At 40.7% G+C, this 24,293-nt stretch overlaps 1 protein-coding gene across 5 annotated transcripts in view; it reads right to left on the minus strand.

Moving 5' to 3' along the window:
- Positions 1-232: 232 nt before the first annotated feature.
- Positions 233-24,293, minus strand: part of Lrrc40 (leucine rich repeat containing 40) — a 31,250-nt gene continuing 7,189 nt past the window's right edge. For 2 of the 5 annotated variants that reach the window (XM_075981008.1, XM_075981009.1), the window contains 10 exons: positions 18,556-18,698; positions 16,529-16,701; positions 14,664-14,751; positions 14,501-14,546; positions 13,081-13,192; positions 10,345-10,452; positions 7,128-7,238; positions 5,782-5,859; positions 4,889-5,074; positions 233-2,532 (listed from right to left, as the gene is read on the minus strand). In XM_075981008.1, coding sequence (XP_075837123.1) covers positions 2,427-2,532; positions 4,889-5,074; positions 5,782-5,859; positions 7,128-7,238; positions 10,345-10,452; positions 13,081-13,192; positions 14,501-14,546; positions 14,664-14,751; positions 16,529-16,701; positions 18,556-18,636 — 1,089 coding nt within the window. In that variant the 5' untranslated portion in view covers positions 18,637-18,698 and the 3' untranslated portion in view covers positions 233-2,426. Of the gene's footprint in view, positions 2,533-2,602; positions 3,456-3,516; positions 5,075-5,781; positions 5,860-7,127; positions 7,239-10,344; positions 10,453-13,080; positions 13,193-14,500; positions 14,547-14,663; positions 14,752-16,528; positions 16,702-18,555; positions 18,699-20,992; positions 21,117-24,293 lie in introns of those variants that run through there. The other 3 variants (XM_075981006.1, XR_012911367.1, XM_075981007.1) reach the window with 3 other exon arrangements.

A 24,293-nucleotide genomic window follows, 5' to 3' on the forward strand; every position in this document is an offset into this window, starting at 1 on the left:
GAGCTAATGAACTTGAAAAGGGTAAGGCCATCTCAAGGTCACCACAGGTTATTACAAGAACCAGGATTTTCTTTCCTACCAGCCAAGAGCACCCCACACACAACTGTGTATGAGAACTATGAACTGCGGTCTCATTCTTTTCAGGAAAGAAATATTAAGCATCAGAAAAGTGATACAGATAGAAGACATGGGAGGCTCCGAGAGGTTTGCAAAGAATTACACAAACACACTGTTTTTAAATATTCATGACATTTATTTTTCATTTTCAAAATTATTTGATCAATGACTTTTGCTCTCAGTAATTTGTGGGAGGTAAATCTATTTCTTTACTCTAGTTCTAATGTTTTATGTGTCAAGCACACACACAAATTCCTGAGGTCATATAAGTCAGTTAAATATTTCACTCTCATAAAAGGCATAAGAGAGATTCCTAAGTGGTGGCACAGCTTCAGGTCTCTAGACCAAAACTCTGATGGGATCTGATTTCACTACATAAGTGCGGCGCCCAGATAACACATCCACCGTAACCAGGGCTCCTCCTGTCAGAGCTTAAACTGGGACCTCATTCCTAAAACTCTGCTCTAGCTGACAACACTCACGTGGTGAAGTGCTCCTTCCGTCCATCCTTTGCCGTCTATGTGGACATTTCCATGTGTGTCGGTGAACTGACATTCTACACGCTGTATATAATTGCATGCATTTCACTGCAGTCTATGGACACTCCCTTCGTAGAGCTTTTACTAAGAACCAAGAAGCCAAGGCAGTTTAGCAAATGAGGCTCAATACTTATAAACCGGGGCCTTTTCCGTCTCTTTGCTAGCCTAGGTGGCTCCATACAAACCGGGTGGGAGGGGCAGCAAACACCTCACACATCACATTTAGATTTTCTACTTGGGTGTACTCTAGCCAATTCAAAACAAATTGCTTACTTTAATAATAAAGTTTACCATTTTATATAAAAAAAAATCAAACCATGATATGTTTAATTGAAATGGCTGTATTGTAATTAATATTTTGAGATAATTGTGATTTTGAGCTTAAAATTATATATAAAAGTTGTCATTTTTGTATGTGTTAAAAAAACAATGTACCATGATTAACAGTACTTTTTAGTTGAACTACATACTGATGTAAATAAAACTGAATGAAGAAACACTAATTTACTAACATAGATTGTGAATGTACTTCATGGTTTTTTGCCATATGAGACCATAACAACCTTGAAAGCTGTTTAATCTTATGTGCAAAGTTCCGCTAACCTGTATTTCCCCTCTGCAGTGTGTCTGTGCTCTCCAGCTGTCTTGTGCGCTAGCACTGGGTTAAGGGTAGGTAGGGTGTAGTCTGGAAGCATCTGCAGATGCGCTCTGTACAGATAACTGCGCTGTGCGGTGTACAGCAGAGCCATTTTTAGGTTCTGCTGTTCTCAAATTTTTCAGTATTTAAAAAAGTGTTTTGAATAACATAAAAGTCTCTTTATTGTATAAATAATAAAACATCACCTTATTACACGGTGTCTGGTTTACTATGGAAGCAGATTCTGATAGGGAGCTGTGACATGGAAAAGGTATGTTTCTTTTTCTAAAAATGTAACTTTTATTATGAACATGAAGCATGTATCTTTGTTAGCACTGACTTTTCCTAACATCAACAGCCTCAATCACCTGCAAGTTCTCTACCTCCGTCCTCCGCCCACTGACACATGCTACTACTCAACTGGCTTCTTGACACAATCATATGGTGAGCCTGGATGGCTCAAAACCTGCTTTTGATAATTTCAGTGTAAACAACAATGTTTATATTTGGTTTTTATTAAATTAAGCTTGCTTATAACTAATTCCCTTTTAGAAAATTACTGTAAAACTGCCAGTTTAGCTTTAATCAGGCTGTAAGCAGATTTCAGAACCACGTACTAGATTAAGAGGTACCAGGTTGGTATAAAGGACACCCATACACATATATGAAGTTAAAAAAATAAGAAAATAAAAACACCAAAAACCCTAAATATAAAATGCATTGACACTGACCACACAGAAAGTTTAAATTCCTAGGCAATAAAAAGCCTGATTTTCTTTCAAATGCCAAAGAATAATACTTAGTAAAATTTGCTGACTTACAGCTAATACAGTCTTGTTCAGTTCACATTATATGGAAAATAAAAAGAAACCAGGAGGAACCCCGATCTAAAAAGATGGTTGCCTTATCATTATGATATTAAATCTCATGAAATAAGAAGTTTTTGCAATGTCATAATGGATGAGTTGGCAAAACATTTAAGATGTGTTGCAGCCAACACCATTATAAACGCTCACAGTACTTCACAAACGACACATTTAGTGGAGTGAACACAGCGACACCTGGGATACAGCAGCACTGCGGGCTGGCCCTTCCTATCCAGAATGAGCAGCAGGGTGGGATGCCCGCTGGACTCAGGCAGGGATTCGGTCTCTCAAATACTCCAGCACAGCAGCTGTGCCTTTCATCAATATGGCTGCTCGAGGAACTCGGAAGGGATTTCCATCTAGCAGTAGTGTTCTGATGGAAGAACCAAGATATTAAGCATTTCTATTAGTGATTCTCTTTTCATGAAATAAAACTATCATTTGCAATTTTATGAGTGTATTTTTACTCATGTGTCTCTTACAAACCCAACTAAATATGCGGACAGCCGGAATTACAATACCCACCAGCACAGGGTGACTGTCACATGAGAGGCACATTACGGAGCTTACATTCACAGCCTCCATTGGTTTTTACAGACTTAGGGTATAGGCATCATTAATATTTCTGACTTTAAAGGCAGGGCAATACAGAACTGGAAAGACAAAGCCATATTTAGGATAAACAGTAGCTAAATGGTGGCACTGTGATTTGAACTACCAGTTAGTCTCCTCTCGATTTTACATGACCACACGCTAAATAATAAAATAGATTTGAGCAAGTGAACAAGCAAATTGACAATGACCCATACCAAAGATACTGCAATCACAGCTCACTCTACCTCCAAGGACACTGCAATCACAGCTCACTCTACCTCCAAGGACACTGCAATCACAGCTCACTCTACACTGAAGGACACTGCAATCACAGCTCACTCTACCTCCAAGGACACTGCAATCACAGCTCACTCTACACTGAAGGACACTGCAATCACAGCTCACTCTACACTCCAAGGATACTGCAATCACAGCTCACTCTACACTGAAGGACACTGCAATCACAGCTCACAACTGAAGGACACTGCAATCACAGCTCACTCTACCTCCAAGGACACTGCAATCACAGCTCACTCTACACTGAAGGACACTGCAATCACAGCTCACTCTACACTGAAGGACACTGCAATCACAGCTCACTCTACACTCCAAGGATACTGCAATCACAGCTCACTCTACACTGAAGGACACTGCAATCACAGCTCACTCTACACTCCAAGGATACTGCAATCACAGCTCACTCTACACTGAAGGACACTGCAATCACAGCTCACAACTGAAGGACACTGCAATCACAGCTCACTCTACACTGAAGGACACTGCAATCACAGCTCACTCTACACTCCAAGGACACTGCAATCACAGCTCACGCTACACTCCAAGGGCCATCCACATAAGTCTGCCATCCCTTCCTGACCAGAGGAACATGTACATAGTTCACTTACACATTTGGAAATAAGACTCAATTTATGATTAAGGGCAAGTTGTTTATGAAATTAATGAAATATCTTCAATCAAAAGACTTTACTAACCTAAATTTTTATGTAAACAAAAATTAAATGGCTCACACAGCATTATAAGGTTCATCTATATCCTTCAGATATTTCCATACTACCTGGAAATTCTTTGAAAAACTTAAGGTTCTTAGCTTCTAGAAAGAAAATAATTGCAGTTGATTTTCGTGGTGCATATGTTCTATATCTTCAAATTTATCCACCTCAAATCTGTCTGTAACCCCAAATTATTGGATTTGCAGCTATGCCCAGAACTGGAGAAAACTGACACCACTCAAGGGGGAGAGTCCATGAAGTCTATAGGGCATCTGCAATCACACAGCAATCAGACATCCTTTCTTACACTTTCCTGTTCCACACAGGCAGGGGTGAAAATCCACACCTATAACCCAGCACTTAGGAAACTACAGCAGGCAAGTACAGAGCTCAAGTCTAGCATGAGCAATATAGCGAGACTCTTTTGTTTCAAAAACTAAAATAAAATAAATAAATTAAACAACCTCCACATGCAGTACTAAAACGCTGCTTAGTTTCCATGGGTATAAACTTTCTTACAGAAAAACATGCTAAGTTTCTCTCAGTCATAAATTACAGCAGTGTATTTACAAGGAAGTAGTAAATTAAGGTGTACACACTGATGGGGTTCATAACTGCAGCAAACACTGAGGCTTGTTTTACAGATACAAGCAACTGTATTTGTTTCTTACAACTCACTACAAACGAGCAGCCAAAACCACAGCTGCTTTCCAGAATGAAGCAGCTTTCAGCTGACGTCTCAGACTCCCTTCTGTTTGCTCAGACAGACAAAGCTTTAGTACAACTCAGTGAGGAGATGGACCGCACGAGGGGTTGACTCAGAAATCCCGAGCAAGGCTAAGGAGGGTCAGCTCTTCCCGCCCTTTGCCCTAGTGCAGTTCTGGATGTTAAGCATATACTGGGACAAAAATACTATGAGAAACAGTCTATTTATACATATATGGTGTTATATAAAGCCAGAAATTATCTTGTGAAATTGAAAAGAAAAATTAGGTGTTTGGTTAACTATTACTGTTACAAGGTATTAAGTCTGTTGTTTCAATTTCCTTCAAGAAAGCAAAAACAAAAAACAAAACAAAGCATGCAATCAACAAATCAACTGGAAGCCCCCCGAAGGGAAGTTACCGTAGCTGCACACAGTTCCCGAGCTCTGGTGGGATCTGCAGGAGGTCGTTGTTTTGAAGGTCCAGAGTGCTCAGGTTTTCCATCAGCTTCATCTTGTGAGGGTCCACAGAGCCAACCTGATTGTTGCTGATCAGAACTGCTTCTAATGTGGGGATGTCATACAGAACTGGAGGCAGCACTTTGAACCTATTAGATATAAAAAGGACACCTCCATGTACTGAGCTAAAGGCCAAATGACTCTCAAAAACAGATGACTTAAGTGTGGTTTAAGTCCTATATTCAACTTTTCCAGAAAATAAGAAACCGACTTTAGAATATGAATTCAGCAGACAGAGAAGGTACTAATGATTATAAGAATCAAACACAAGATGAGGCTAAGTCCTCCACTTACGGATGTGACAGCTCTCTGGGGCTCTAAAGGCTGCTCTCAGGAGGGTACTCTTTCTTAATTTACTTTTATTTATCATTAATCACCTCTAATTAAGTAAAATGTGAGGTTTTTGTTTGTTTGTTTGTTTGTTTGTTTGTTTGCCGGAGGCTTCCAGACAAAAGCACTCTGAGTTCTTCCAAAGATGACTGACTGTCACTGACACTGGTTTCATTGTCCAAACCAAACTGTCAGATGCCAGAGACAGGAGTTCCTGGCTAACATCGGATTTTCAGTGTTTATCTCAGGCGTCTCAAAAGCTCTCCTCACTTGCCCTACAACAACCACAATTACTCAGCTGAGTTCTTGGAGTGGTAGAAGGAGTAACAACCACAACCAGCTCAGCGTCAATCATGAGAATTCTAAGCAACAATACATTCAGGTAGAATGAAATGAAAATAAAACCTGCCAGTAAGAATGGTAAATTAAAGGTTTCCTATTCAGCTGGCCCCCGATGCTTTCTTACCTGTTAAAGGAAAGATTGATCATTTGCAGTTTTGTCAGTGATGACATCTCTTCAGGCAAAGAACTTAAAAAATTATTCCTAAATTGGAAATCAAAACATGGGTTTTAAACTTTACAGATTTTTACAAGTTTAAATCCTAGGAGGAATAAAAAATGCAAGTGTGTTTGTCAATTCTTATTAATCTGAGTGTTCTCCTGCATCCTTCCTTTTCTATGTACAACACTGTCAGCAGAAGCTGTGCTTGCACAGCCCAGTCTTTGTGCTGTCAGACATGAGAGAAGATTGGATCCTCCTAGTAGAGACTTCACAACAGTTACAAAGAGAGACAAATACACACACAAGTCTAGGACAAAAATATCCCACAAAAACAAACACAAACAAACAAACCAGACAGCAGCCAGGGGGACCTCCCTTCCCTCTGTTCCATCAGCTTTATACTCTTGACACCCCAGAGCAGAAAAAGCTCACACTTGGTGCAGGCAGGTCCTCCTGCCTCACCTATACTTCATGCCAACTAAAAGCATTCCTGCTAGCAGGAAGCACTAGGAGAAGCACAGGCAACAGAAACAATCTACAGCAGATACAGTGTCAAGGCCCAAAGACAAACACTATGTAACCCCGAGACACTTGGTGTCACTCTATGAGCTGTCAGCTTCTTCCTGACTTTGTTTAAATGAAGCTTGCTCAGATTCCCACAGAGTGTAAGGCAGGTTCTAGCTCTGCTCCAGTCAGGGCTCTTCTGCTTGGTTCTGTCTCTTTAATGTCCCAGTGGGAAGCAAGCAGGCACCATAGAGCAACAGAGGGGATACTGGTCTGGTCTCCATTATCTACTTCAGCAATAAACAACACGAAGGAGAGACATTTTCCATGTACTAACTGTCATTTCACTTAGACAAGAATTTAAAGAATATTGATTAAAAAATGTCTTAGGTAGGGGGCTGGAGAGATGGCTCAGAGGTTAAGAGCACTGGATGTTTTTCCAGAGGACCTGAGTTCTATTCCCAGCAACCACATGGTGGCTCACAACCATCTGTAATGAGATCTGGTGCCCTCTTCTGACCTGTTGTAGGCACAATGCAGACCGAACAGTGTATACATAATAAATAAAGTGAGTGCCACAACACCTGGTGTAAAAAAATCTTAGATATTTTTATCTCATAATCTAAGTTATAAAATATTTACAATGGAAGTCTGGTTAAAATGTCTAAATAACTTAATTTTATAATTCCCCTAGCATAGTTAGAACACCGAAGACCAGGTTCCATACTCACCAATGAAAACATGATACGAAAACTCAGAAATCAATCATAACTTTTAAAGTGTCAAGTAACAGTATTTTCAAGTACCTTAAATCTAAAAATGTCAATTTCTGAAGCAAGCATAACTCCTGGGATATAAAGGAAAGCTTGTTAAAACTAAGGTTGACATCTGATATCATCTCCTTCAGCTCAATAATCCTGAAACAAAAACAATTATAACTGTTAGTACTAATTCAAAAGTGAAACAATCATAGGAGAAGGAACAACATCCCTTCTCCTTGCCATGACTTTCAGGATCTCAGTTCCTCACAAAAATTTCAGACTGGCTGTGTAAACTCAAAATTAAAAACAAAAAAAAAGGTCTTACAGTGATCTGACCAAGGCGTCAATCTGACAGTAAATGCATAGTGAAGTTTAATTTTAAAAAAATCCACTGATTATATATTTAATGTAATTAAGACACAAAAGAAAAAAGTCAGACCTGGTTGCTAACATAATACAATATTTTATTTCGGCAGTTAATTGAATTCATAAAATATATTGCTAGACACTAATAATATAGTATTTTAGACAACACACATACTATTCATATGTAGACACCTCAAACTATTTTTAGGGATTGGGGAGATGGCTTCGTCATTAATAATACTGGCTGCTCTTTCAGAGGACCCAATTTTGATTACCAGGACCAACGTGGTGGCTCACAACTGTTAATTCCAGTTTCAGGGTATGCAGCACACTCTCTGTCCTCCACCAGTACCAGACATTCAAGTGATTCCAGGCAAAACACCCATACACATAAAATAATATTTTTATTTAATTTGACATACCACCTTCTAAATAATATTAGTTATGTAAATTATCATTAAATCCAATCATGGTTAAAACAAGATCTGAAGCCGGTTTCTAGGTGTGGCAAGTCTTTACCCCAAAGCAGCTTAAGTTGAAAAAGAAGGCTTAAACATCTGTACTAAACCTAATCAACTTTGGTCATTTTAATTATATGACTGATAAAATCTGCCAAATAAAATGAAATCATAACAGCATTTTTTGGTCCATCACATTAGCAAAGAAAAGGAAAGGAAAGGAAAGGAAAGGAAAGGAAAGGAAAGGAAAGGAAAGGAAAGGAAAGGAAAGGAAAGGAAAGACTATCACAGCTAGTGCTGAAGATGCAGGGAGGAAGGGAGCGCCAATGTGTAACCGACAATATTTAAAAAGTAATTGGATAGACATGCGTCAAGGGTCATATCCCTCAACACAGGAAATTTTCTGGAAATTTAGCCTCAAGAAACAGTGTTTTATTTACTGCTATAAGTAGGTAACCTAGTACATGCTAAATTAGACTTTAAAAATATTACTTATGAAATATTGAAATACAAAGGAAAAAGAAATTGAGAAATACATATTGTAAATAAAGCAGTCGAGAAACAAATTACACATAAAATTGCAAATGTCAAATGTCACTAAGATAACATCTATGTCAGTGATAAGACTGTATGCCATGTCCTTCCATTTCATCCAGTATTTTATGAATATTCATTATGAATTAAAAATTTTATGTAAGAGAGGGAGAGTGGATTAGAAGCACTCTAGAGCAAGGCAGGATGTGCTGTCTTCTCTGGCTTTCTCAGCTGCTTTTTAAAATCAAGCATCCCTGGTAAGAGAAGACGACTGTGGAATAAAACAGACAGAAGCCTAAGCAAGTGAGCGAAGCCAGGAGCATCTCTTCCAGCATCCACCTTTACTCCAGTTAAGCCAGGAGCATCTCGTCCAGCATCCACCTTTACTCCAGTTAAGTATGATGTACTTAGTACACACATGTGATGTGGGATGCCCTCTGTGTGCAATGAATATGTTTTATTACCACTGGTTAATAAAGAAGTTGCTTTGGCCTATAGCAGGGCATAATAAAGGTCGGCAGGAAAACTAAAATGAATGCAGGGAGAAAGTAGGCAGAATTAGGCAGATGCCATGTAACTGCTGAAGGACAAAGACGCCAGAACCTTACCAGTAAACCAGTCTCATGGCGAGATACATATTAATAGATAATATTAAATCTAATTTAAAATGTAAGAGCTAGCTAGGAACATGCCTGAGCCATTGGCCAAGCAATGTTGTAATTAATATAGTTTTTGTGTGATTATTCAGGTCTGGGCAGTTGGAATATGAAAAAGCAAGAGTCTCTGTTTACATACATGGACACCTAAAGAAAAACAGAGAAAGACAAAACACAAGAAAACAGAGATGCCACAAAGGCCAACTGATTTATCAAAAAAACTGAATGGCTTTCACAGAACTGCCCAGATTTTCAGATGTCTAAAAGGGCAAACTATAAAATGTATCTTATTTACAGAGAACTCTTGGGATGTAGGTCTTGAAGCAAGATAGCCCATTACAAAAGGAGACCTGTCCCTCTTCTGGTTAATTTTATTGATGGGCTAGAAGGCTATCTGATTTGCTCTCAGATACACGTGTCTGGGCAGACCCGGGTCAAACTGGCTAACAGAGAAACAGCACACACAGCTGTACTGAGCTTTGAAGTGAAACCACAATTCCTCGCTGTGGGCCTGGTAGTGGGAGTCTCACTGTTATACTTCATTATACAAGACTAGCAATTTTAGAGCTAATGATTCTCACAGCTAATTCCCCAGTTTACAGCATAAAGCAGGGAATTTTAAGAGCCTGCGGATCTTTCAGAGCAGTGGAACCACGGTTTGCAGCCCCCCTCTATCATTAACTGCTGGGGAATATTATTTTAAGGCGTGCAGCTTTTGTTTATGCTACACTTGTTTAACTCTGTGAAGCTGTGATTCTTTGCCTTTCTGAAATACCTGATGGTCCTAATGAAGAGATGAACAGCGAGGCAGGGAGCAAGGATAGGTGGGGCTGGCAGGCAGAGAGTATGAGCAGAAGGAGAGACAAGGAAAAGGAAGAGCAAGAGAACAAGGAGAGGAGGACATCAGGAGCCAATCACCCAGCCAGTCATGGAGTAAGAGTGGAAGATAGATAGAAGAAAGAAAAGGAAAAAACCCAGAGGCAAAAGGGAGATAGACAGCATAATTTATTTAAGTTAAGAAAAGCTGGGAAGAAACAAGCCAATCTAAGGCTGGGCATTCATAACTAAGATCAAGCCTCTGTGTGTGATTTGTTTGGGAGCTGGGTGCTGGGACCCCCAGAGAGCCAAAAGAGTTAAGAGCAAAAACATCACACAGCAATAAACAGTTCAGGAAACTAGCACCTACTTTCCAAGATGCAACTACAAAAACAAGGCCAACCTGAACAGCGCATCATGAGGCCATCCTACCTTTTGGGGATCTCACACAGCTGGTTCTTACTGAAGTTGACGGAAGTGATGGTGTTGCTTCTTGTGGCATCAAATATGTCATCAGGAATCAAGGTTGCTTGTTTATCACTAAGTAAGAAGCAGTTCAAAAATAAAACATTCTCAACTGTCCAGAAAATATGTAATCTCTATTCCCTACTTCTAAAGGCCTTTACAGATTTTACCAACATGTTTATGGTATCTATAGATGAAGCTCTGTGAGGTCAGAATGCCCCACTCATGCTCGGTCACATGAACAAGACAGACATACTTTCAAAGTTCAGACACTTAGAGAATGCATGGTCCATTTCTCTGCCTATGATTGGAGTTGAATCTGATTTTAAAACCAAGCTTTTTTAAAAAATTTGTAAGATCTGTCAGCTTTGATGGCTGCAGATAATGAGTACAACCCTGCACTAAGTTAGTGTCATGTAACCACCTACACAACACCTTCTTGTTCCTCTAGTGTGTGGCAGAGACAGGAGGAGAAAGGGTGAACTGACTATCTATGGGACCACACTGATGACCTTTGCTCTGGGATTGGAATCTGAAAAGCAGCCTTTGATATTTATGCCATGGCTTATGTATATGTAGACATATATAACAATGCCATATGACTGGAGGAACACAGAATAGGTGCAGGGGTTCCAACTCACATGTTAAAGGGTGGAGTGAGAGTAATGTGAATAGAGTTCTTCACTGCTGAGTGGGTTCCTACCAACACGTGGGTGAGGAGCCACATGAGCTCATAGAGTCTGTAGAGAAAAGTTATCGTTCTGGAGTCTGTACTCCTCCATCTCTCCACCCTAATACCACACAAGAAAGAGTGTGAGCAAAAGGGCTGGCTAGATGCACCCGACGAATACTCACACCTCTGCAGGATACCCCTCATAATGTAGGAACTTCATGCTTCCCTTACTCTGTACACGAACACCTCTGCAGGATACCCCTCATAATGTAGGAACTTCATGCTTCCCTTACTCTGTACACGAACACCTCTGCAGGATACCCCTCATAATGTAGAAACTTCATGCTTCCCTTACTCTGTACACGAACACCTCTGCAGGATACCCCTCATAATGTAGAAACTTCATGCTTCCCTTACTCTGTACACGAACACCTCTGCAGGATACCCCTCATAATGTAGAAACTTCATGCTTCCCTTACTCTGTACACGAACACCTCTGCAGGATACCCCTCATAATGTAGGAACTTCATGCTTCCCTTACTCTGTACACGAACACCTCTGCAGGATACCCCTCATAATGTAGAAACTTCATGCTTCCCTTACTCTGTACACGAACACCTCTGCAGGATACCCCTCATAATGTAGGAACTTCATGCTTCCCTTACTCTGTACACGGACACCATCAGTGCTTCAGTGTTACTGTGCTCCCAGAATGCAGTGCAACTATGAGACATCACCTCAGTTCCACTCACAAACATGAGGTAATCACTTCCCAAACTGCTTGTTAGTCAAGCTTTTCATTAACTAAATGATAGTTCTTATTTAACAGACTCGCCCTCGAGCATAAAATTTTCTCTAAATACTAGTTAGAGAATTTGAGAAATTAAATACTAAACTGTCACTCATATTCTTGTAATAAAATATCACCATAAAAGTGTTAACATTAATCCACACATCTCTCTCATAGTTTTTTGCAACTAACATTGTTTTGAGTCAAATACTCTTGTAGGGGAGGCTAAGCAGGAAGAGAGAGAACGAAAGGATGCAGCAGCCACCGCCTCCCAGACACTACCCAGAAAGATGGAACACTGCCATCAAGCCAAAGCCCACCTCATTCCCAGTGAGGGCAACAGTGTCCTTTAATAAAAACCACACAAAACAGAGGGCTGAAGAGATGGCTCAGTCTTTAAGGACATTTGGCTATTTTTTCTAGAGAACTCAAGTTTGACTTCCAGCACCCACATGGTGGCTCATGACCTCCTCCCACAATCCCTCTCCCTGGATACTCAGGCACTCTACCTCCTTCCCACAATGCCTCTCCCCAGTACTCAGGTACTCGACCTCCTTCCCACAATGCCTCTCCCCAGATACTCAGCCTCTCTACCTCCTTCCCACAATTCCTCTCCCTGGATACTCAACCACTCTACCTCTCTGACTCAAGTTCCTTTTGGAACCCACTTTTAAATTCTCCCGAGGAACCTGCAAAGGGGAATCTGCTCCCATGACTCTGTCTCCTCACTAGCTGTCCTTTCTCTGAAAGACTCTTTCTCAAAAGTTTCCTATGGGCCTTGCAATGCTGTGCAGGTGGGCTACATATCTGTACTTAGTAGCTTCAGTGTGACCACAGCGTGAGCACTGAATGCATCTCCTATACAGATGGACTCTGATAGTTCGAATGAGAAGGGCCTCCATAAAGCCATATATTTGAATGCTTGGAACACAGGTGGAGGAACTGTGTGGAAGGATTAGGAGGTGTGAACTTATTGGAAAAGGTGTGTCACTGGCAGTGTACTTTGAGGTTTCAAAAGCTCACATTATTCCAGTTTGCTTTGTCTATCTGTCTGTCTGTTCTCCCTCCCTCCCTCTGCTGCATGCTGCTCCAGCACTATGCCTGCCTGCTTGCTGCCAAGACTCTAACTCTCTGTAACCATGAACATAACGTGAGCCCCGAATTAAACACTGTTTCAGACGGAGCCTTGGTCATGGTGTTTAGTCACAACACAGAGCAGTAACTAGGACAAACTGCATACCTATAGTCCAGCAGCTTTAGTGTGACTATGGCATGGACATTGACTCTGGATTCACTTGGTAGTGTCATGGCAGTCGCAGGAACAGAATCATTTGGACTGGTCCCACTATCATCTGGAAAAGAAAGTTATATAAAGTGAATACTACTACTACTACAAAGCCATCTTTAAATTGCTAATAATAGATAATAAAAGCATACATGATCGCTACATAGTATTAATAATACTGGTACACAGTGATATATTTATTTTTATAATTTATTTTAGTTTTATGTTCATTGGTGTTTTTGACTACATGTGTGTCTGTGGGTGTGTCAGAAGCCCTGGAACTGGAATTGCAGACAGGTGTGAGCTGCCATGTTGGTACCAGGTCCGCTGGAAGAACATCCAGTGCTCTTAACTGTGCAGCCATCTCTCCAGCCCAATAGTCGTATGTTTTATTCCCAACAACTCAGACCTCATTTAAGAACATATTAGTAGAAAATAAAGTTCTACCCACATCACCCAAAATCATCCTACTGTAGCACAATTTAGCTCTTTCTTTCTTTCTTTCTTTCTTTTTGGTTTTCGAGACAGTGTTTCTCTGTGTAACAGTCCTATCTGTCCTGGAACTCACTTGGTAGACCAGGCTGTCCTTGAACTCCCAGTGCTGGAATTAAAGGCATGGCCTGCACCGCCAGGCAGCTATTTCTTTAGAAAGAATCTTCATAAGACAACTACAGCATCAACAAGAAATCCTTTCTCTTCAGCAAAATAATGATAATGGCCCAGTGGAAGGGTCCGGCCAACATCAGAAAAATACTGTTTCCCTCAAATGTCTACCAAATAATATACCTATCTTTTCATTTGTGATACAATAAAGCTAATGATTTCCAATCATTTAAAATCTGGCAATTTGAATAATGAAGCTTTTGGATATTGAACCACTAAGATGTTTGTTTTCCTGACATGTGAACATACTCACACATTCAACTACCTCACTAATTAGCAGAAACGGAAGCGATCCTACAACAAAAGCAACAAGAGCTACAGTGGAGGAGCACAACAGAAGCACATGACAGAGTCACATGACTGTGAATCAAATAACGACTTTGAGAAAATTGTTAAATAATTATGCCCCAAGCAAACACAATATGAATATTTCACTCATAAAAACAGAACAAAAGATAGTAGCAACAGAAATAAAAGACCAAGTAAAGCATTAGTAGTATTAATTAAATGTTTTGTTATTTAGAACTTCCTTAGGAGTTTGGTCATATTCCTTTATAACTTTTATTGTTTTTTATTTTTTTATGTGTGCATGTTTTGCCTGCATGCATTACTGTCAGAGTCAAGAAGAGGGTGTCAGACCCCCCGGACTAGAATTACACACAGTTGAATTAAACCCTGGTCCTCTGGAAAATACAGGAGGAAATGGCAGTACCTTTGATCTTGCTTCGCAGGTATTTTAGGACTTCTTGAGTTCCTTTCTGAAAGGGGGAGACAGAGGCTCACCGTTAGCAAGGCGCACTTGGAAGGTTTGTGCATCAACATGTATGCCTCAATTTTAATTTAAAAATAAAGTGCTAAATTCTAATAGAACTTACAGCTATAATTTCTCTTCGAATGGTTCTTAGAGGATTTCCTTCTAGTGCCAGGAATTTCAAATGAAGGTTTCCCAATGAGCAGGGCAGACTACAGAACAGATTGATTTTAGGGAAGCATTACATGTATGGCTGAAGCAACCAAGGCATTACTATAAAGTAACAAGTGACAACAACATACCATGTAATCATCTCAAAGAGGAACCATGAACAAACCTAAAATATTTCCCTTCAAGTTCTAAACACACAAAGGGACAGCCAGACACATTTCCAACTTCACACTAAAGCTGCTACAGGGCATCTGCTCTATCTGCCCAGTGCTCACAGAGATGCTAAACAACCAGCCATGAGCAATCCCAGCCCAGTGATAAATCAGACTTCACCCAATTACACAAGGGTACCTCCAAAAACTAGAACAAACCCTAGGCTCTTACTATGTAAGATTCTAATTCAGTAGTACCTTACAATCTGTTTTTTCCTTCACTGCTTCTTTAGTGAGCCCAAACTCACCTAGGAAACAGCTACCCAGTGGAAGATGATATGGTGTTTCAGACACAAGAAGGCTGGCTACCTCCTGGCAAGCAGCTCCAGCAGTGGAGAGGAATTCCATGTTACAAAGTCTGGAGGGCACAAACAGCTCCAATGGCTAGAAACCACATCCCCTTTCATCATCCACTCAAAACCTACTGTGTGCCTTGCTGTATAATGCTGAGGATCTGCAGACTAATCCTTCCTTCCTCCCTCCCTCCTTCCTTCCATTTATTTACTATAATATACAGAGTTCTGCCTGTAAGTCTGCTGCAGGCCAGAAGAGGGCACCAGGTCTCATTACAGATAGCTGTGAGCCACCATGTTGTTGCTGGGAATTAAACTCAGGACCTCTGAAGAGCAGTCACTGATCTAAGGCACTGAGCCACCTCTCCAGCCCCAAGGCTATTCTGTTCTAAACAGTAACTTCACCATTCTTTCCATATCACTGTGCTCTTCTCCAACTCCAACATAACCAGCCATCAGCTACTAAAGACAGCTCATCCTGGTTCATCTCCCCCATTTCCATCCCCTTCTCTCCGTGGCCACTGCAGCCACATCACACAGCTGCCAACGAACTGCACTGAGAAATGTTTCTTAGTGACAAATATTACTGCACTAACTGACAGGCCATCTTTAAAGCCTACCACCCACAAACACCCCTTTCCAGAGCACCACACTCACCACCATCAACGATCTGCTCTAATTAGCTTGCACTCAAGGGCAGTGTCTTCATGGTGTGTTGGTGGCTCTGAATTAATTAAAACTGATTATTTGGCCTAAATTCTTAGACTTCTCTACTTGGACCCTATTAAGAATTCCCAAAGCTCTGTGTGTGTTGTTTCCTCCTGATGTACGGATCATACACACTAACTTTCACATGAAATTAAACATCCCAACTTAAAAATCAGCTGCTGGAACTCAGGTGTGTAGCACCAGGCAACTAACCTGCTTCACTCTAGTCTTGATCCTGCGAAGTTCTCTAATCATAAACGCTTTGTCACCCAAGCACTTATGTTTCTCTCAATTCTAGGTTCATCATCCAAGCCCAATAGATACCTATGAAATATTTGTTCTGTCAAAGCATGAATAATAACTATCTGGAGATGAGGCCATGTGCGAAAATGATTCAAAACAGCCCTTAAGAGTTCTTAAATAAGTCAGATGTGGTGGGTGCATGCTTTAATCCCAGTACTTGGCTGTCAAGGAAGAAAACTAATCCTTCTCTCTATACAGTATGAGCTCACTACGTAACTAAGAGTTTTTTTTAAAGGACTTACAAAAACACAATCCAATGCAGAATGAGTTCTAATTTCTAGCCATTTAATATTTACTCATACCTACTGATGTCGTTGTTGCTCAAGTCAAGCCTTTCCAAACACTGCAGCAGGGACAGTTCCTCAGGCACAGACCGCAGCTTGTTGCCCCTTAGGTCCAGCACCAGGATGGCCTGCAGGTGCTGAAGATGCTCTGCGCCTAACATTTCGATCTGGTTTTCACCGAGATGCAATTCCTATGAAACCAGGTATAGGAAATTTCATTCAGCTTATACTACACAATGAAAACAAGTGTGAATACTCCTGGTTCTAAATCACTACAACATAGAGAAAAAATCAACACTGTAATTATCGTGGTATTTAGATATAACCTCTTTTAAGGCGAAAATAAAATGAAAGGAAAAAATTTTTTGACAATTTAAAATAAATATTGTTCAACCTGGCAGAAACTTTCTTTACAACACTAGAACAGAGAAACAATTTATTAGTTACATTTACATGTATAAATATATGCACAATACTGATGAAGAACTAGTTTCAGAACAAGTGAATCCAATTCAAAACTGTTTCCACAGTAACAAGTGCTACAGAATTATCACTAGAGACCATTACATACACCACCTTCCTAACAGAATCTAAAACTACCAATAAAAACTTACCATAGTGAATGGAATTTCCCAGCACTTTTAAAAATTCACCATTATGATTCAATTTAAAAGAAACATTCCTGACACCAAAAGAGAACTAAGGCAGAGCAAATCCAGCAGGAGGCAACATTAATGTTACATCAAATGTTAGAGTCAAAAAATTAATTCTGGAAATGCCACTGCAATCAGAAAAACCTGAAAGGTGGCAGAACGAAGAATGAGGCCCACACCTCCCCCACAGCGGCTAAGGGCCTCACACAGCACACGGCAGAGCTCCTTACCTCACTACAAAAGCCTCACACAGCACACGGCAGAGCTCCTTACCTCACTACAAAAGCCTCACACAGCACACGGCAGAGCTCCTCACCTCACTACAAAAGCCTCACACAGCACACGACAGAGCTCCTCACCTCACTACAAGGACCTCACACAGCACACGGCAGAGCTCCTCACACAGCACACGGCAGAGCTCCTCACACAGCACACGGCAGAGCTCCTCACCTCACTACAAGGACCTCACACAGCACAGCACACGGCAGAGCTCCTCACCTCACTACAAGGACCTCACACAGCACACGGCAGAGCTCCTCACCTCACTACAAGGACCTCACACAACACACGGCAGAGCTCCTCACCTCACTACAAGGCCTCACACAACACACGGCAGAGCTCCTCACACAGCACACGGCAGAGCTCCTCACCTCACTACAAGGCCTCACACAACACACGGCAGAGCTCCTCACACAGCACACAGCAGAGCTCCTCACCTCAATACAAGGACCTCACACAGCACAGCACACGGCAGAGCTCCTTACCTCAATACAAGGACCTCACACAGCACAGCATACGGCAGAGCTCCTCACCTCACTACAAGGACCTCACACAGCACAGCGCACGGCAGAGCTCCTTACCTCAATACAAGGACCTCACACAGCACAGCATACAGCAGAGCTCCTCACCTCACTACAAGGACCTCACACAGCACAGCGCACGGCAGAGCTCCTTACCTCAATACAAGGACCTCACACAGCACAGCACACGGCAGAGCTCCTCACCTCACTACAAGGACCTCACACAACACACGGCAGAGCTCCTCACCTCACTACAAGGCCTCACATAGCACACGGCAGAGCTCCTCACTTCACTACAAGGCCTCACACAGCACACGGCAGAGCTCCTCACCTCACTAGAAGGCCCCCTCCAGACACAAACAACTCACCACGTGAAGCACACCAAGTCCTACTCTGGAAAATGATCATCTCTTTCCATCACCAACAAATTATCAGAATTCTCAGTAGTAGACTGAAATGTTGAAAGACATAACAAAGAAAAATACAATCTATGGACTACTTATAATCAAAGATTAGCTACTTTTTAAAAACCTCAACTTCATAAATAACTTTTGGGAAACATTCAATGGTGTAAGTATTAACTAAATAGTACCTTTAGTTGCCTAGAAGAAGGAAATTCAGGTAGAACACGTAATTTATTCCTCCGCAAATAAAGCAATTCCAGTGATTCCATGCTGCCCACATCAGGGGGCACAGTCTCCAGGAGATTGGAGTCACAATCCAAATGCTTCAATCCTACAATACATATTCAAAGATAATAAAAAATACTTTAACACAGAAAACTAGCAGACCTAATAAACATGTCACAATGAAGACTTCTGAGCTTGTTCTTATACATATCAAAAACATGCATGTGTCCTTGAACTGAATGAGTGAAAATTGATTTTTACATTTAATTAAAGATAAATGGTAATGTTAAAAATCAATATTGAATAGTCCAGACCATCTTTGAAACACAGTTAAAAGTACAGGTTCTCTGCTAAGCTACTCTTAAGTATATGAGTGGTATAAGCTGCACCACTCTCAATTACAGTCTTTAAAAGAGCTGAGTGCAATTAAAGGCATCTAAAGATATATGTATATTTGATGGATGAGGGAATGTGATGAACCTGTCCTATGGCAAGCAGTGGCTTAGACAGATTTGTATCTTTATGCAAGCCTTGGATTTCTATATACTCTTTCCCATTCTTTTACCTATCCACGTTGCCTCTTCCTTTTCTCAACCATCTTTTCTGTGTGCAAACATACATGTATACATATGTTTGCATACAGATACATATGCTTGTGCATGTGAAGAACAGATGTTGCTGTTCAGTATCTTCTCTTTCACACCCATATTTTGAAGGGTCTCTTAATGAACTCGGACCTCACTTCTCCTCACTGAGGTCTACATGTGTGCCAAGAATCCAGACTCAGAACCTCATGCTTGCACGCACACATTCCGTCATAAGCATTTGATGATGTGAGTTATCTTTCTGTATATGGATTTACATTTGGCAAATTAAGTACTCTATCATCTATCCTATCTTTGAAGTCTAAAGTTTTATATCTAATTTATCTTTTTTTTTTTGGTTTTTCCAGACAGGGTTTCTCTGTGGCTTTGGAGCCTGTCCTGGAACTAGCTCTTGTAGACCAGGCTGGTCTCGAACTCACAGAGATCCGCCTGCTTCTGCCTCCCAAGTGCTGAGATTAAAGGCGTGCGCCACCATCGCCCGGCTAATTTATCTTTTAACCTAACTAAGAAAAACTATTATAACTATCTAGTCTTCAACTCCATCAAAGACCGTAGAAGGATATAATATGACCTAAGTAAACAGGAAGTAGAAGCAACTTCCAAACCTCTAGGCTTGACAGAGACATCTTACTGCCTGGACAGCCACCCAAAGTTCTTTTGTAACACTGGGGCATCCATCTTCAGACTACAGGCTCATAGATTTCCCTAGCTCTAACATGGCTTCCCTAATATCTAACTAATCTGTACAATAAGATCAAACTCTGTATTTAAAGAATGACTTTTCTTCCAGCATCTTCATCTCCTGGATACTTCTTCTCCATTCGATTCTGGAGACAGGGCGTCTGTCCTCCTCACTACATTGTCCTTCTTGTTACATGCTGCTTAGTTCAGTGTAGTGACATTTTTGAAAATGGCAAAGATAAGTAGGATCTTAAGTTCCAGTACTTTAGGTCAAGGCCTACCCAAAATAATTTCTTTAACAGAACCGTAAAACATCAAAGATATACAATTTAATTCAAACTTATCTATAATCAGTTGTATAAAAATCACATTTATGTGATTTTTTTCATAAAAATCTTTCATAAAATAGAGACTTAAAAATATGAATAGGAGCGGGGCATGGTAACTGTCCTGTGTAATCCCAGCACTAGGGAGGTGGAAGCAGGAAGACCAAGGCCAGGTCTGAGGCTAGCCTGAGTTACATGAGATAGTATAACTCAAAATCTTTATCAATTTCTCATTATATAACTTTTAATTATATTTTCTCGAGAAAAGTATTAAAGATTAGCCAAAAGACTAGCTATGATAAACAGTTTACAATGGGTGCTGTAGTCCAATCATGAACCCAGAAATACTGTTTTCTGCCTTTAAGCAAAAAAGTTTACACTCTATATCAAGAGCTGAGACAGTTCAAATACAGAGGCACCAAAGTGCACCCGTGTCCTTTAATGTTATCTCCGCAACACTATACACTGGCGATGAAAAGCTACAGCTGTATCCCCGCACATCACAGGTGGAGACAGCTGAGGAGAGGATGGTGAATAAACTCACTGAGACAGCATGAAGCAGTCTCTCCATCAGTTGCCCAGTGTGCACTTTTCCTCTGCTCCCCAGTCACATTTCATTCTGTCCTAAGCCTACATGGGTTTTGGTAGACATTCTTTAGGCAAACCCTAGATATAATGGTCTGGAGAAAAATCAAAAAAATTTACTTTCTCTATAATTATCCTCTTATTTTTCTAAAAGAAAGCTGCATTAACGTTGAATTCATACAGTACTTAATATGGAGATTTACTTTTCATTCTGCTTATTTCTGCTGGCAAACTTTTCAACTGGTTACTGGAAAGATTGAGCCTCAGCAGACTGGACAGCAAAGCAAAACCAGCAGGCACAGCTGCAAGACGATTGCTTGAAAGATCCTTTAAAGAGAGGAGGAAATGAACCTATCAGTGACTAAATAGCAGTAAATAGATCCATGAAAGAAATTTCAGAGCTATGAAGGAATTTTAACATGAGATGGAATTTCAGAAGAATAGGTATTTTCAACTTCAGCCACCATCTCATAGACCATATTCATTCAAATGCTCCTCTTCAACACCTGCAGGTCCACTACATATCCACCAAAGTCATGGACAGGAATTAAAATCAGTTCTTATTTCAAAAGACTTGTACCTGACAGTGTCTACTAAACACCAGTCTCCCCTCACTATGCAAGCCCTCTGCAGTAGACCATGTGACACAAAAGAAGGTAAAGGGTTAAGTAAGGATAGGAAGGGGGTGGAGAAGCAGAAAGAGTGGGGGTGGGTTACACAAACCTAGGATGTATGAAAAATCCTTTTCAAAAAACAAAAAACCCAGTACCGTGTAACCTAGGTAAAAAATACAATTAAAGAGGCCAGAAAGACAGCTTAATGGTTAAGAGTTCATACTGCTCTTGCAGAGGACCTGAGTTTGGGTCCTAGTACCCATGTCAGGCAGCTTTCTACCTACCTATAACTCTAAGACCAGGTGATCTAATGCCCTCTTCTGGCCTCCACAGGTATACACACTTAAATGCACATATACACATACACATAAATATAATTAAGAACAAAACTTTATATGCATGAGTGTGTGTGTGTGTTATTTATGTAAAATTTAAAGAAAAAGGCATTTTAACATTGGTAGACAGAATTGCTTCCAGAAGACATGGGTCATTAAACAAAAATCTCAGTGCCAGGCATAGCTTACCTCCCTATGAGTTATTGGTCAGGGAGGTCTCAAAGGCACCCTCCGCCCCCCACAGCAATACAGGCTATTAGCATTGCTTTTGGCTGTTCACCGTAACTAGACAGAGGCAAGACCCTATTGCTGAAGACATCATACACTGGTTGCAGGGCAAAGATAATCTGAATTCAATAGGAAATGTCCTCCACGTTGGCTAGCTCTCAGAATGCCAGAAGGTGCAGCTACCGGGGGAGAAAGGATACAACAAGCTTACTGAATACTGGACTGTGCATGCTGCAATACTGACCTGCTAGGCAAGATGCACCAGATGCACCTATAGCAGTGGCTTGTAGTTAACAACAGCTTTATGCTAGGATGTGAGGCCTGCACCACGGAAGAGAATTCAGGCTGGCATTGTAAACACAGTCAAAAGCTCATGGGCGCTGGAGGTGAGGTACAGGATCTGACTACTGTGGTATTGCTAAGTGGTCACACTGTTAAACTGCCTTCTAAACGTTTATAAGCATAGATAAGTGCTGCTCTCAATTTTGACTACAAAAGTTTCTTGAGGTGGGCCACAGTTACTATAAACACACCTAGTCAACGTGCTGAGGAACCTGAGTGCTCAGTCCTGAGAGAGACATCTATAACATCCCCTGAAGTGCAGGAGCACTGGGGAAAAAGTGGTAGAAAGAAATGTAAGAGCTGGAGATGGCATAGCCACTCAACTCACAGCAGCTGTGGTCAGCTGCACACAAGCAAGCCAAGTTAAGTCAACATTCCAACAGGCAGCACTAACAGAATGCACCAGGTAACAAACACACAAAAAGGAAATGAAAATGTGAGGGCCTAAATTGGGCAGTGGTGGCGCACGCCTTTAACACCTGCACTCAGGAGGCAGACGGATCTCTGTGAGTTTGAGGCCACCCTAACCACAGAGTGAGTCCCACGACAGCCACAGCTACACAGAGAAACCCTGTCTTGAAAAACTAACCAAACCAAACAAAAAAATGTGGGGGTATGAGATGGGTTGGGAAGGAAAAGTTGGGGTGGGCATGATCAAGATACATGGAATACATGTATAAAATTTTCAAAGAATAAATAAATATTCTAAAAAATAAAATTGGAAGTCAGATTGGAGGGCATTTGGGAACTCTCCTCACTGTATTTTTACAGTCTTTGCATAATCCCCAAATTATTCCAAAATGAGTTACTGACATAGAAGAGTTTCCAACTAAGAAATTCTGAAACCATGTGAAGAACTCAAATTATTTTAGTAACTTCTAAACAGTATTAAAATGGTCACCATTTTCGGATTGAGGTCAAGGTAAGATCCAGGGACTGGCTGCTTTGCTTTTCTGGTCTTCAGGTTGAACCCCAATATCTGTCTCTGAGTTTTTATTAATCGTGCTTCAGGAAGGTATACATACAAAATAAATACTTAAACACTCAGAAATAACTTGTCCATTAATAAGAAATAAAACTTAAAGCTAAAAACTCAGTTCTCTAAAACATGCCAAGGATAAGAGATCAGTGGAAAATAATGAGAACACATACTATGGGCTGAAGCCTCTCAGTCAGAGGACTGAGCCTTCCTATTGAAATACCTTATGGTAGAATCTCACTCATTTATAGAGGAAAACCATCTTTAAAATTTAATTTCATTCTTTTTCAGCTGCATGACTTAGGACAAATTTCCTGTTGTTGTATAAGCCTGGGTTTCTCACTGTATTAAGGGTCAGACCTACTTATCTTGTCATATATAAACTGTCTATGGTTTTATTCTTAAAATTATTAAAACAATATTGTATTGACTTATGGCTGACTCTAGCCCAGGAAGGTGAAACAGGCAGCATGAAAGATTTGCCAGAAAAGGTGCCAGTCTGAAAACTGGAGTAGATTGGGATATGCAGGGCAGCAGGGCCATCGGCTCGCACAGAAAGTAGGATATACTAATAGAGAGGACAAGAAAACAGAACTGTACTTTGAAGACTGCTCCCCTCTATCCATTAAGGTATAAAAGACTCTGGGATAGGACTGGGCAGACTGTTCCGGGGTTAAGAGCACTGAATGGTGAAGCCCAGGTTTGGGTCCCAGCACCTACATGACTCACACTTTCTGTAACTCCAGCTACACTCTGGTATCTGGAAGAGTGTTAGATACTCTGAAACTGTAATTATAATTTTCTGATTGAATAACGAAGGCAGGTCCATTGTTTCTCTTCCAAACTCTATTTCTGAATTATAACCTAAAATTCACTTGATAACAAAAAAACCAAGTTTACAGTTAGTAACTTAGCAATAATTTCTGGTAAGCTACTCACAAAGTCAGCTGTCTGTGTCCTACAATTTGAATCATAATTTATTTCTTCAGTCTAGTAAAAATTCCCA

Source organism: Microtus pennsylvanicus, chromosome 7 (genome assembly GCF_037038515.1).
Source record: "Microtus pennsylvanicus isolate mMicPen1 chromosome 7, mMicPen1.hap1, whole genome shotgun sequence".
Classification (NCBI taxonomy): Eukaryota; Metazoa; Chordata; class Mammalia; order Rodentia; family Cricetidae; genus Microtus; species Microtus pennsylvanicus.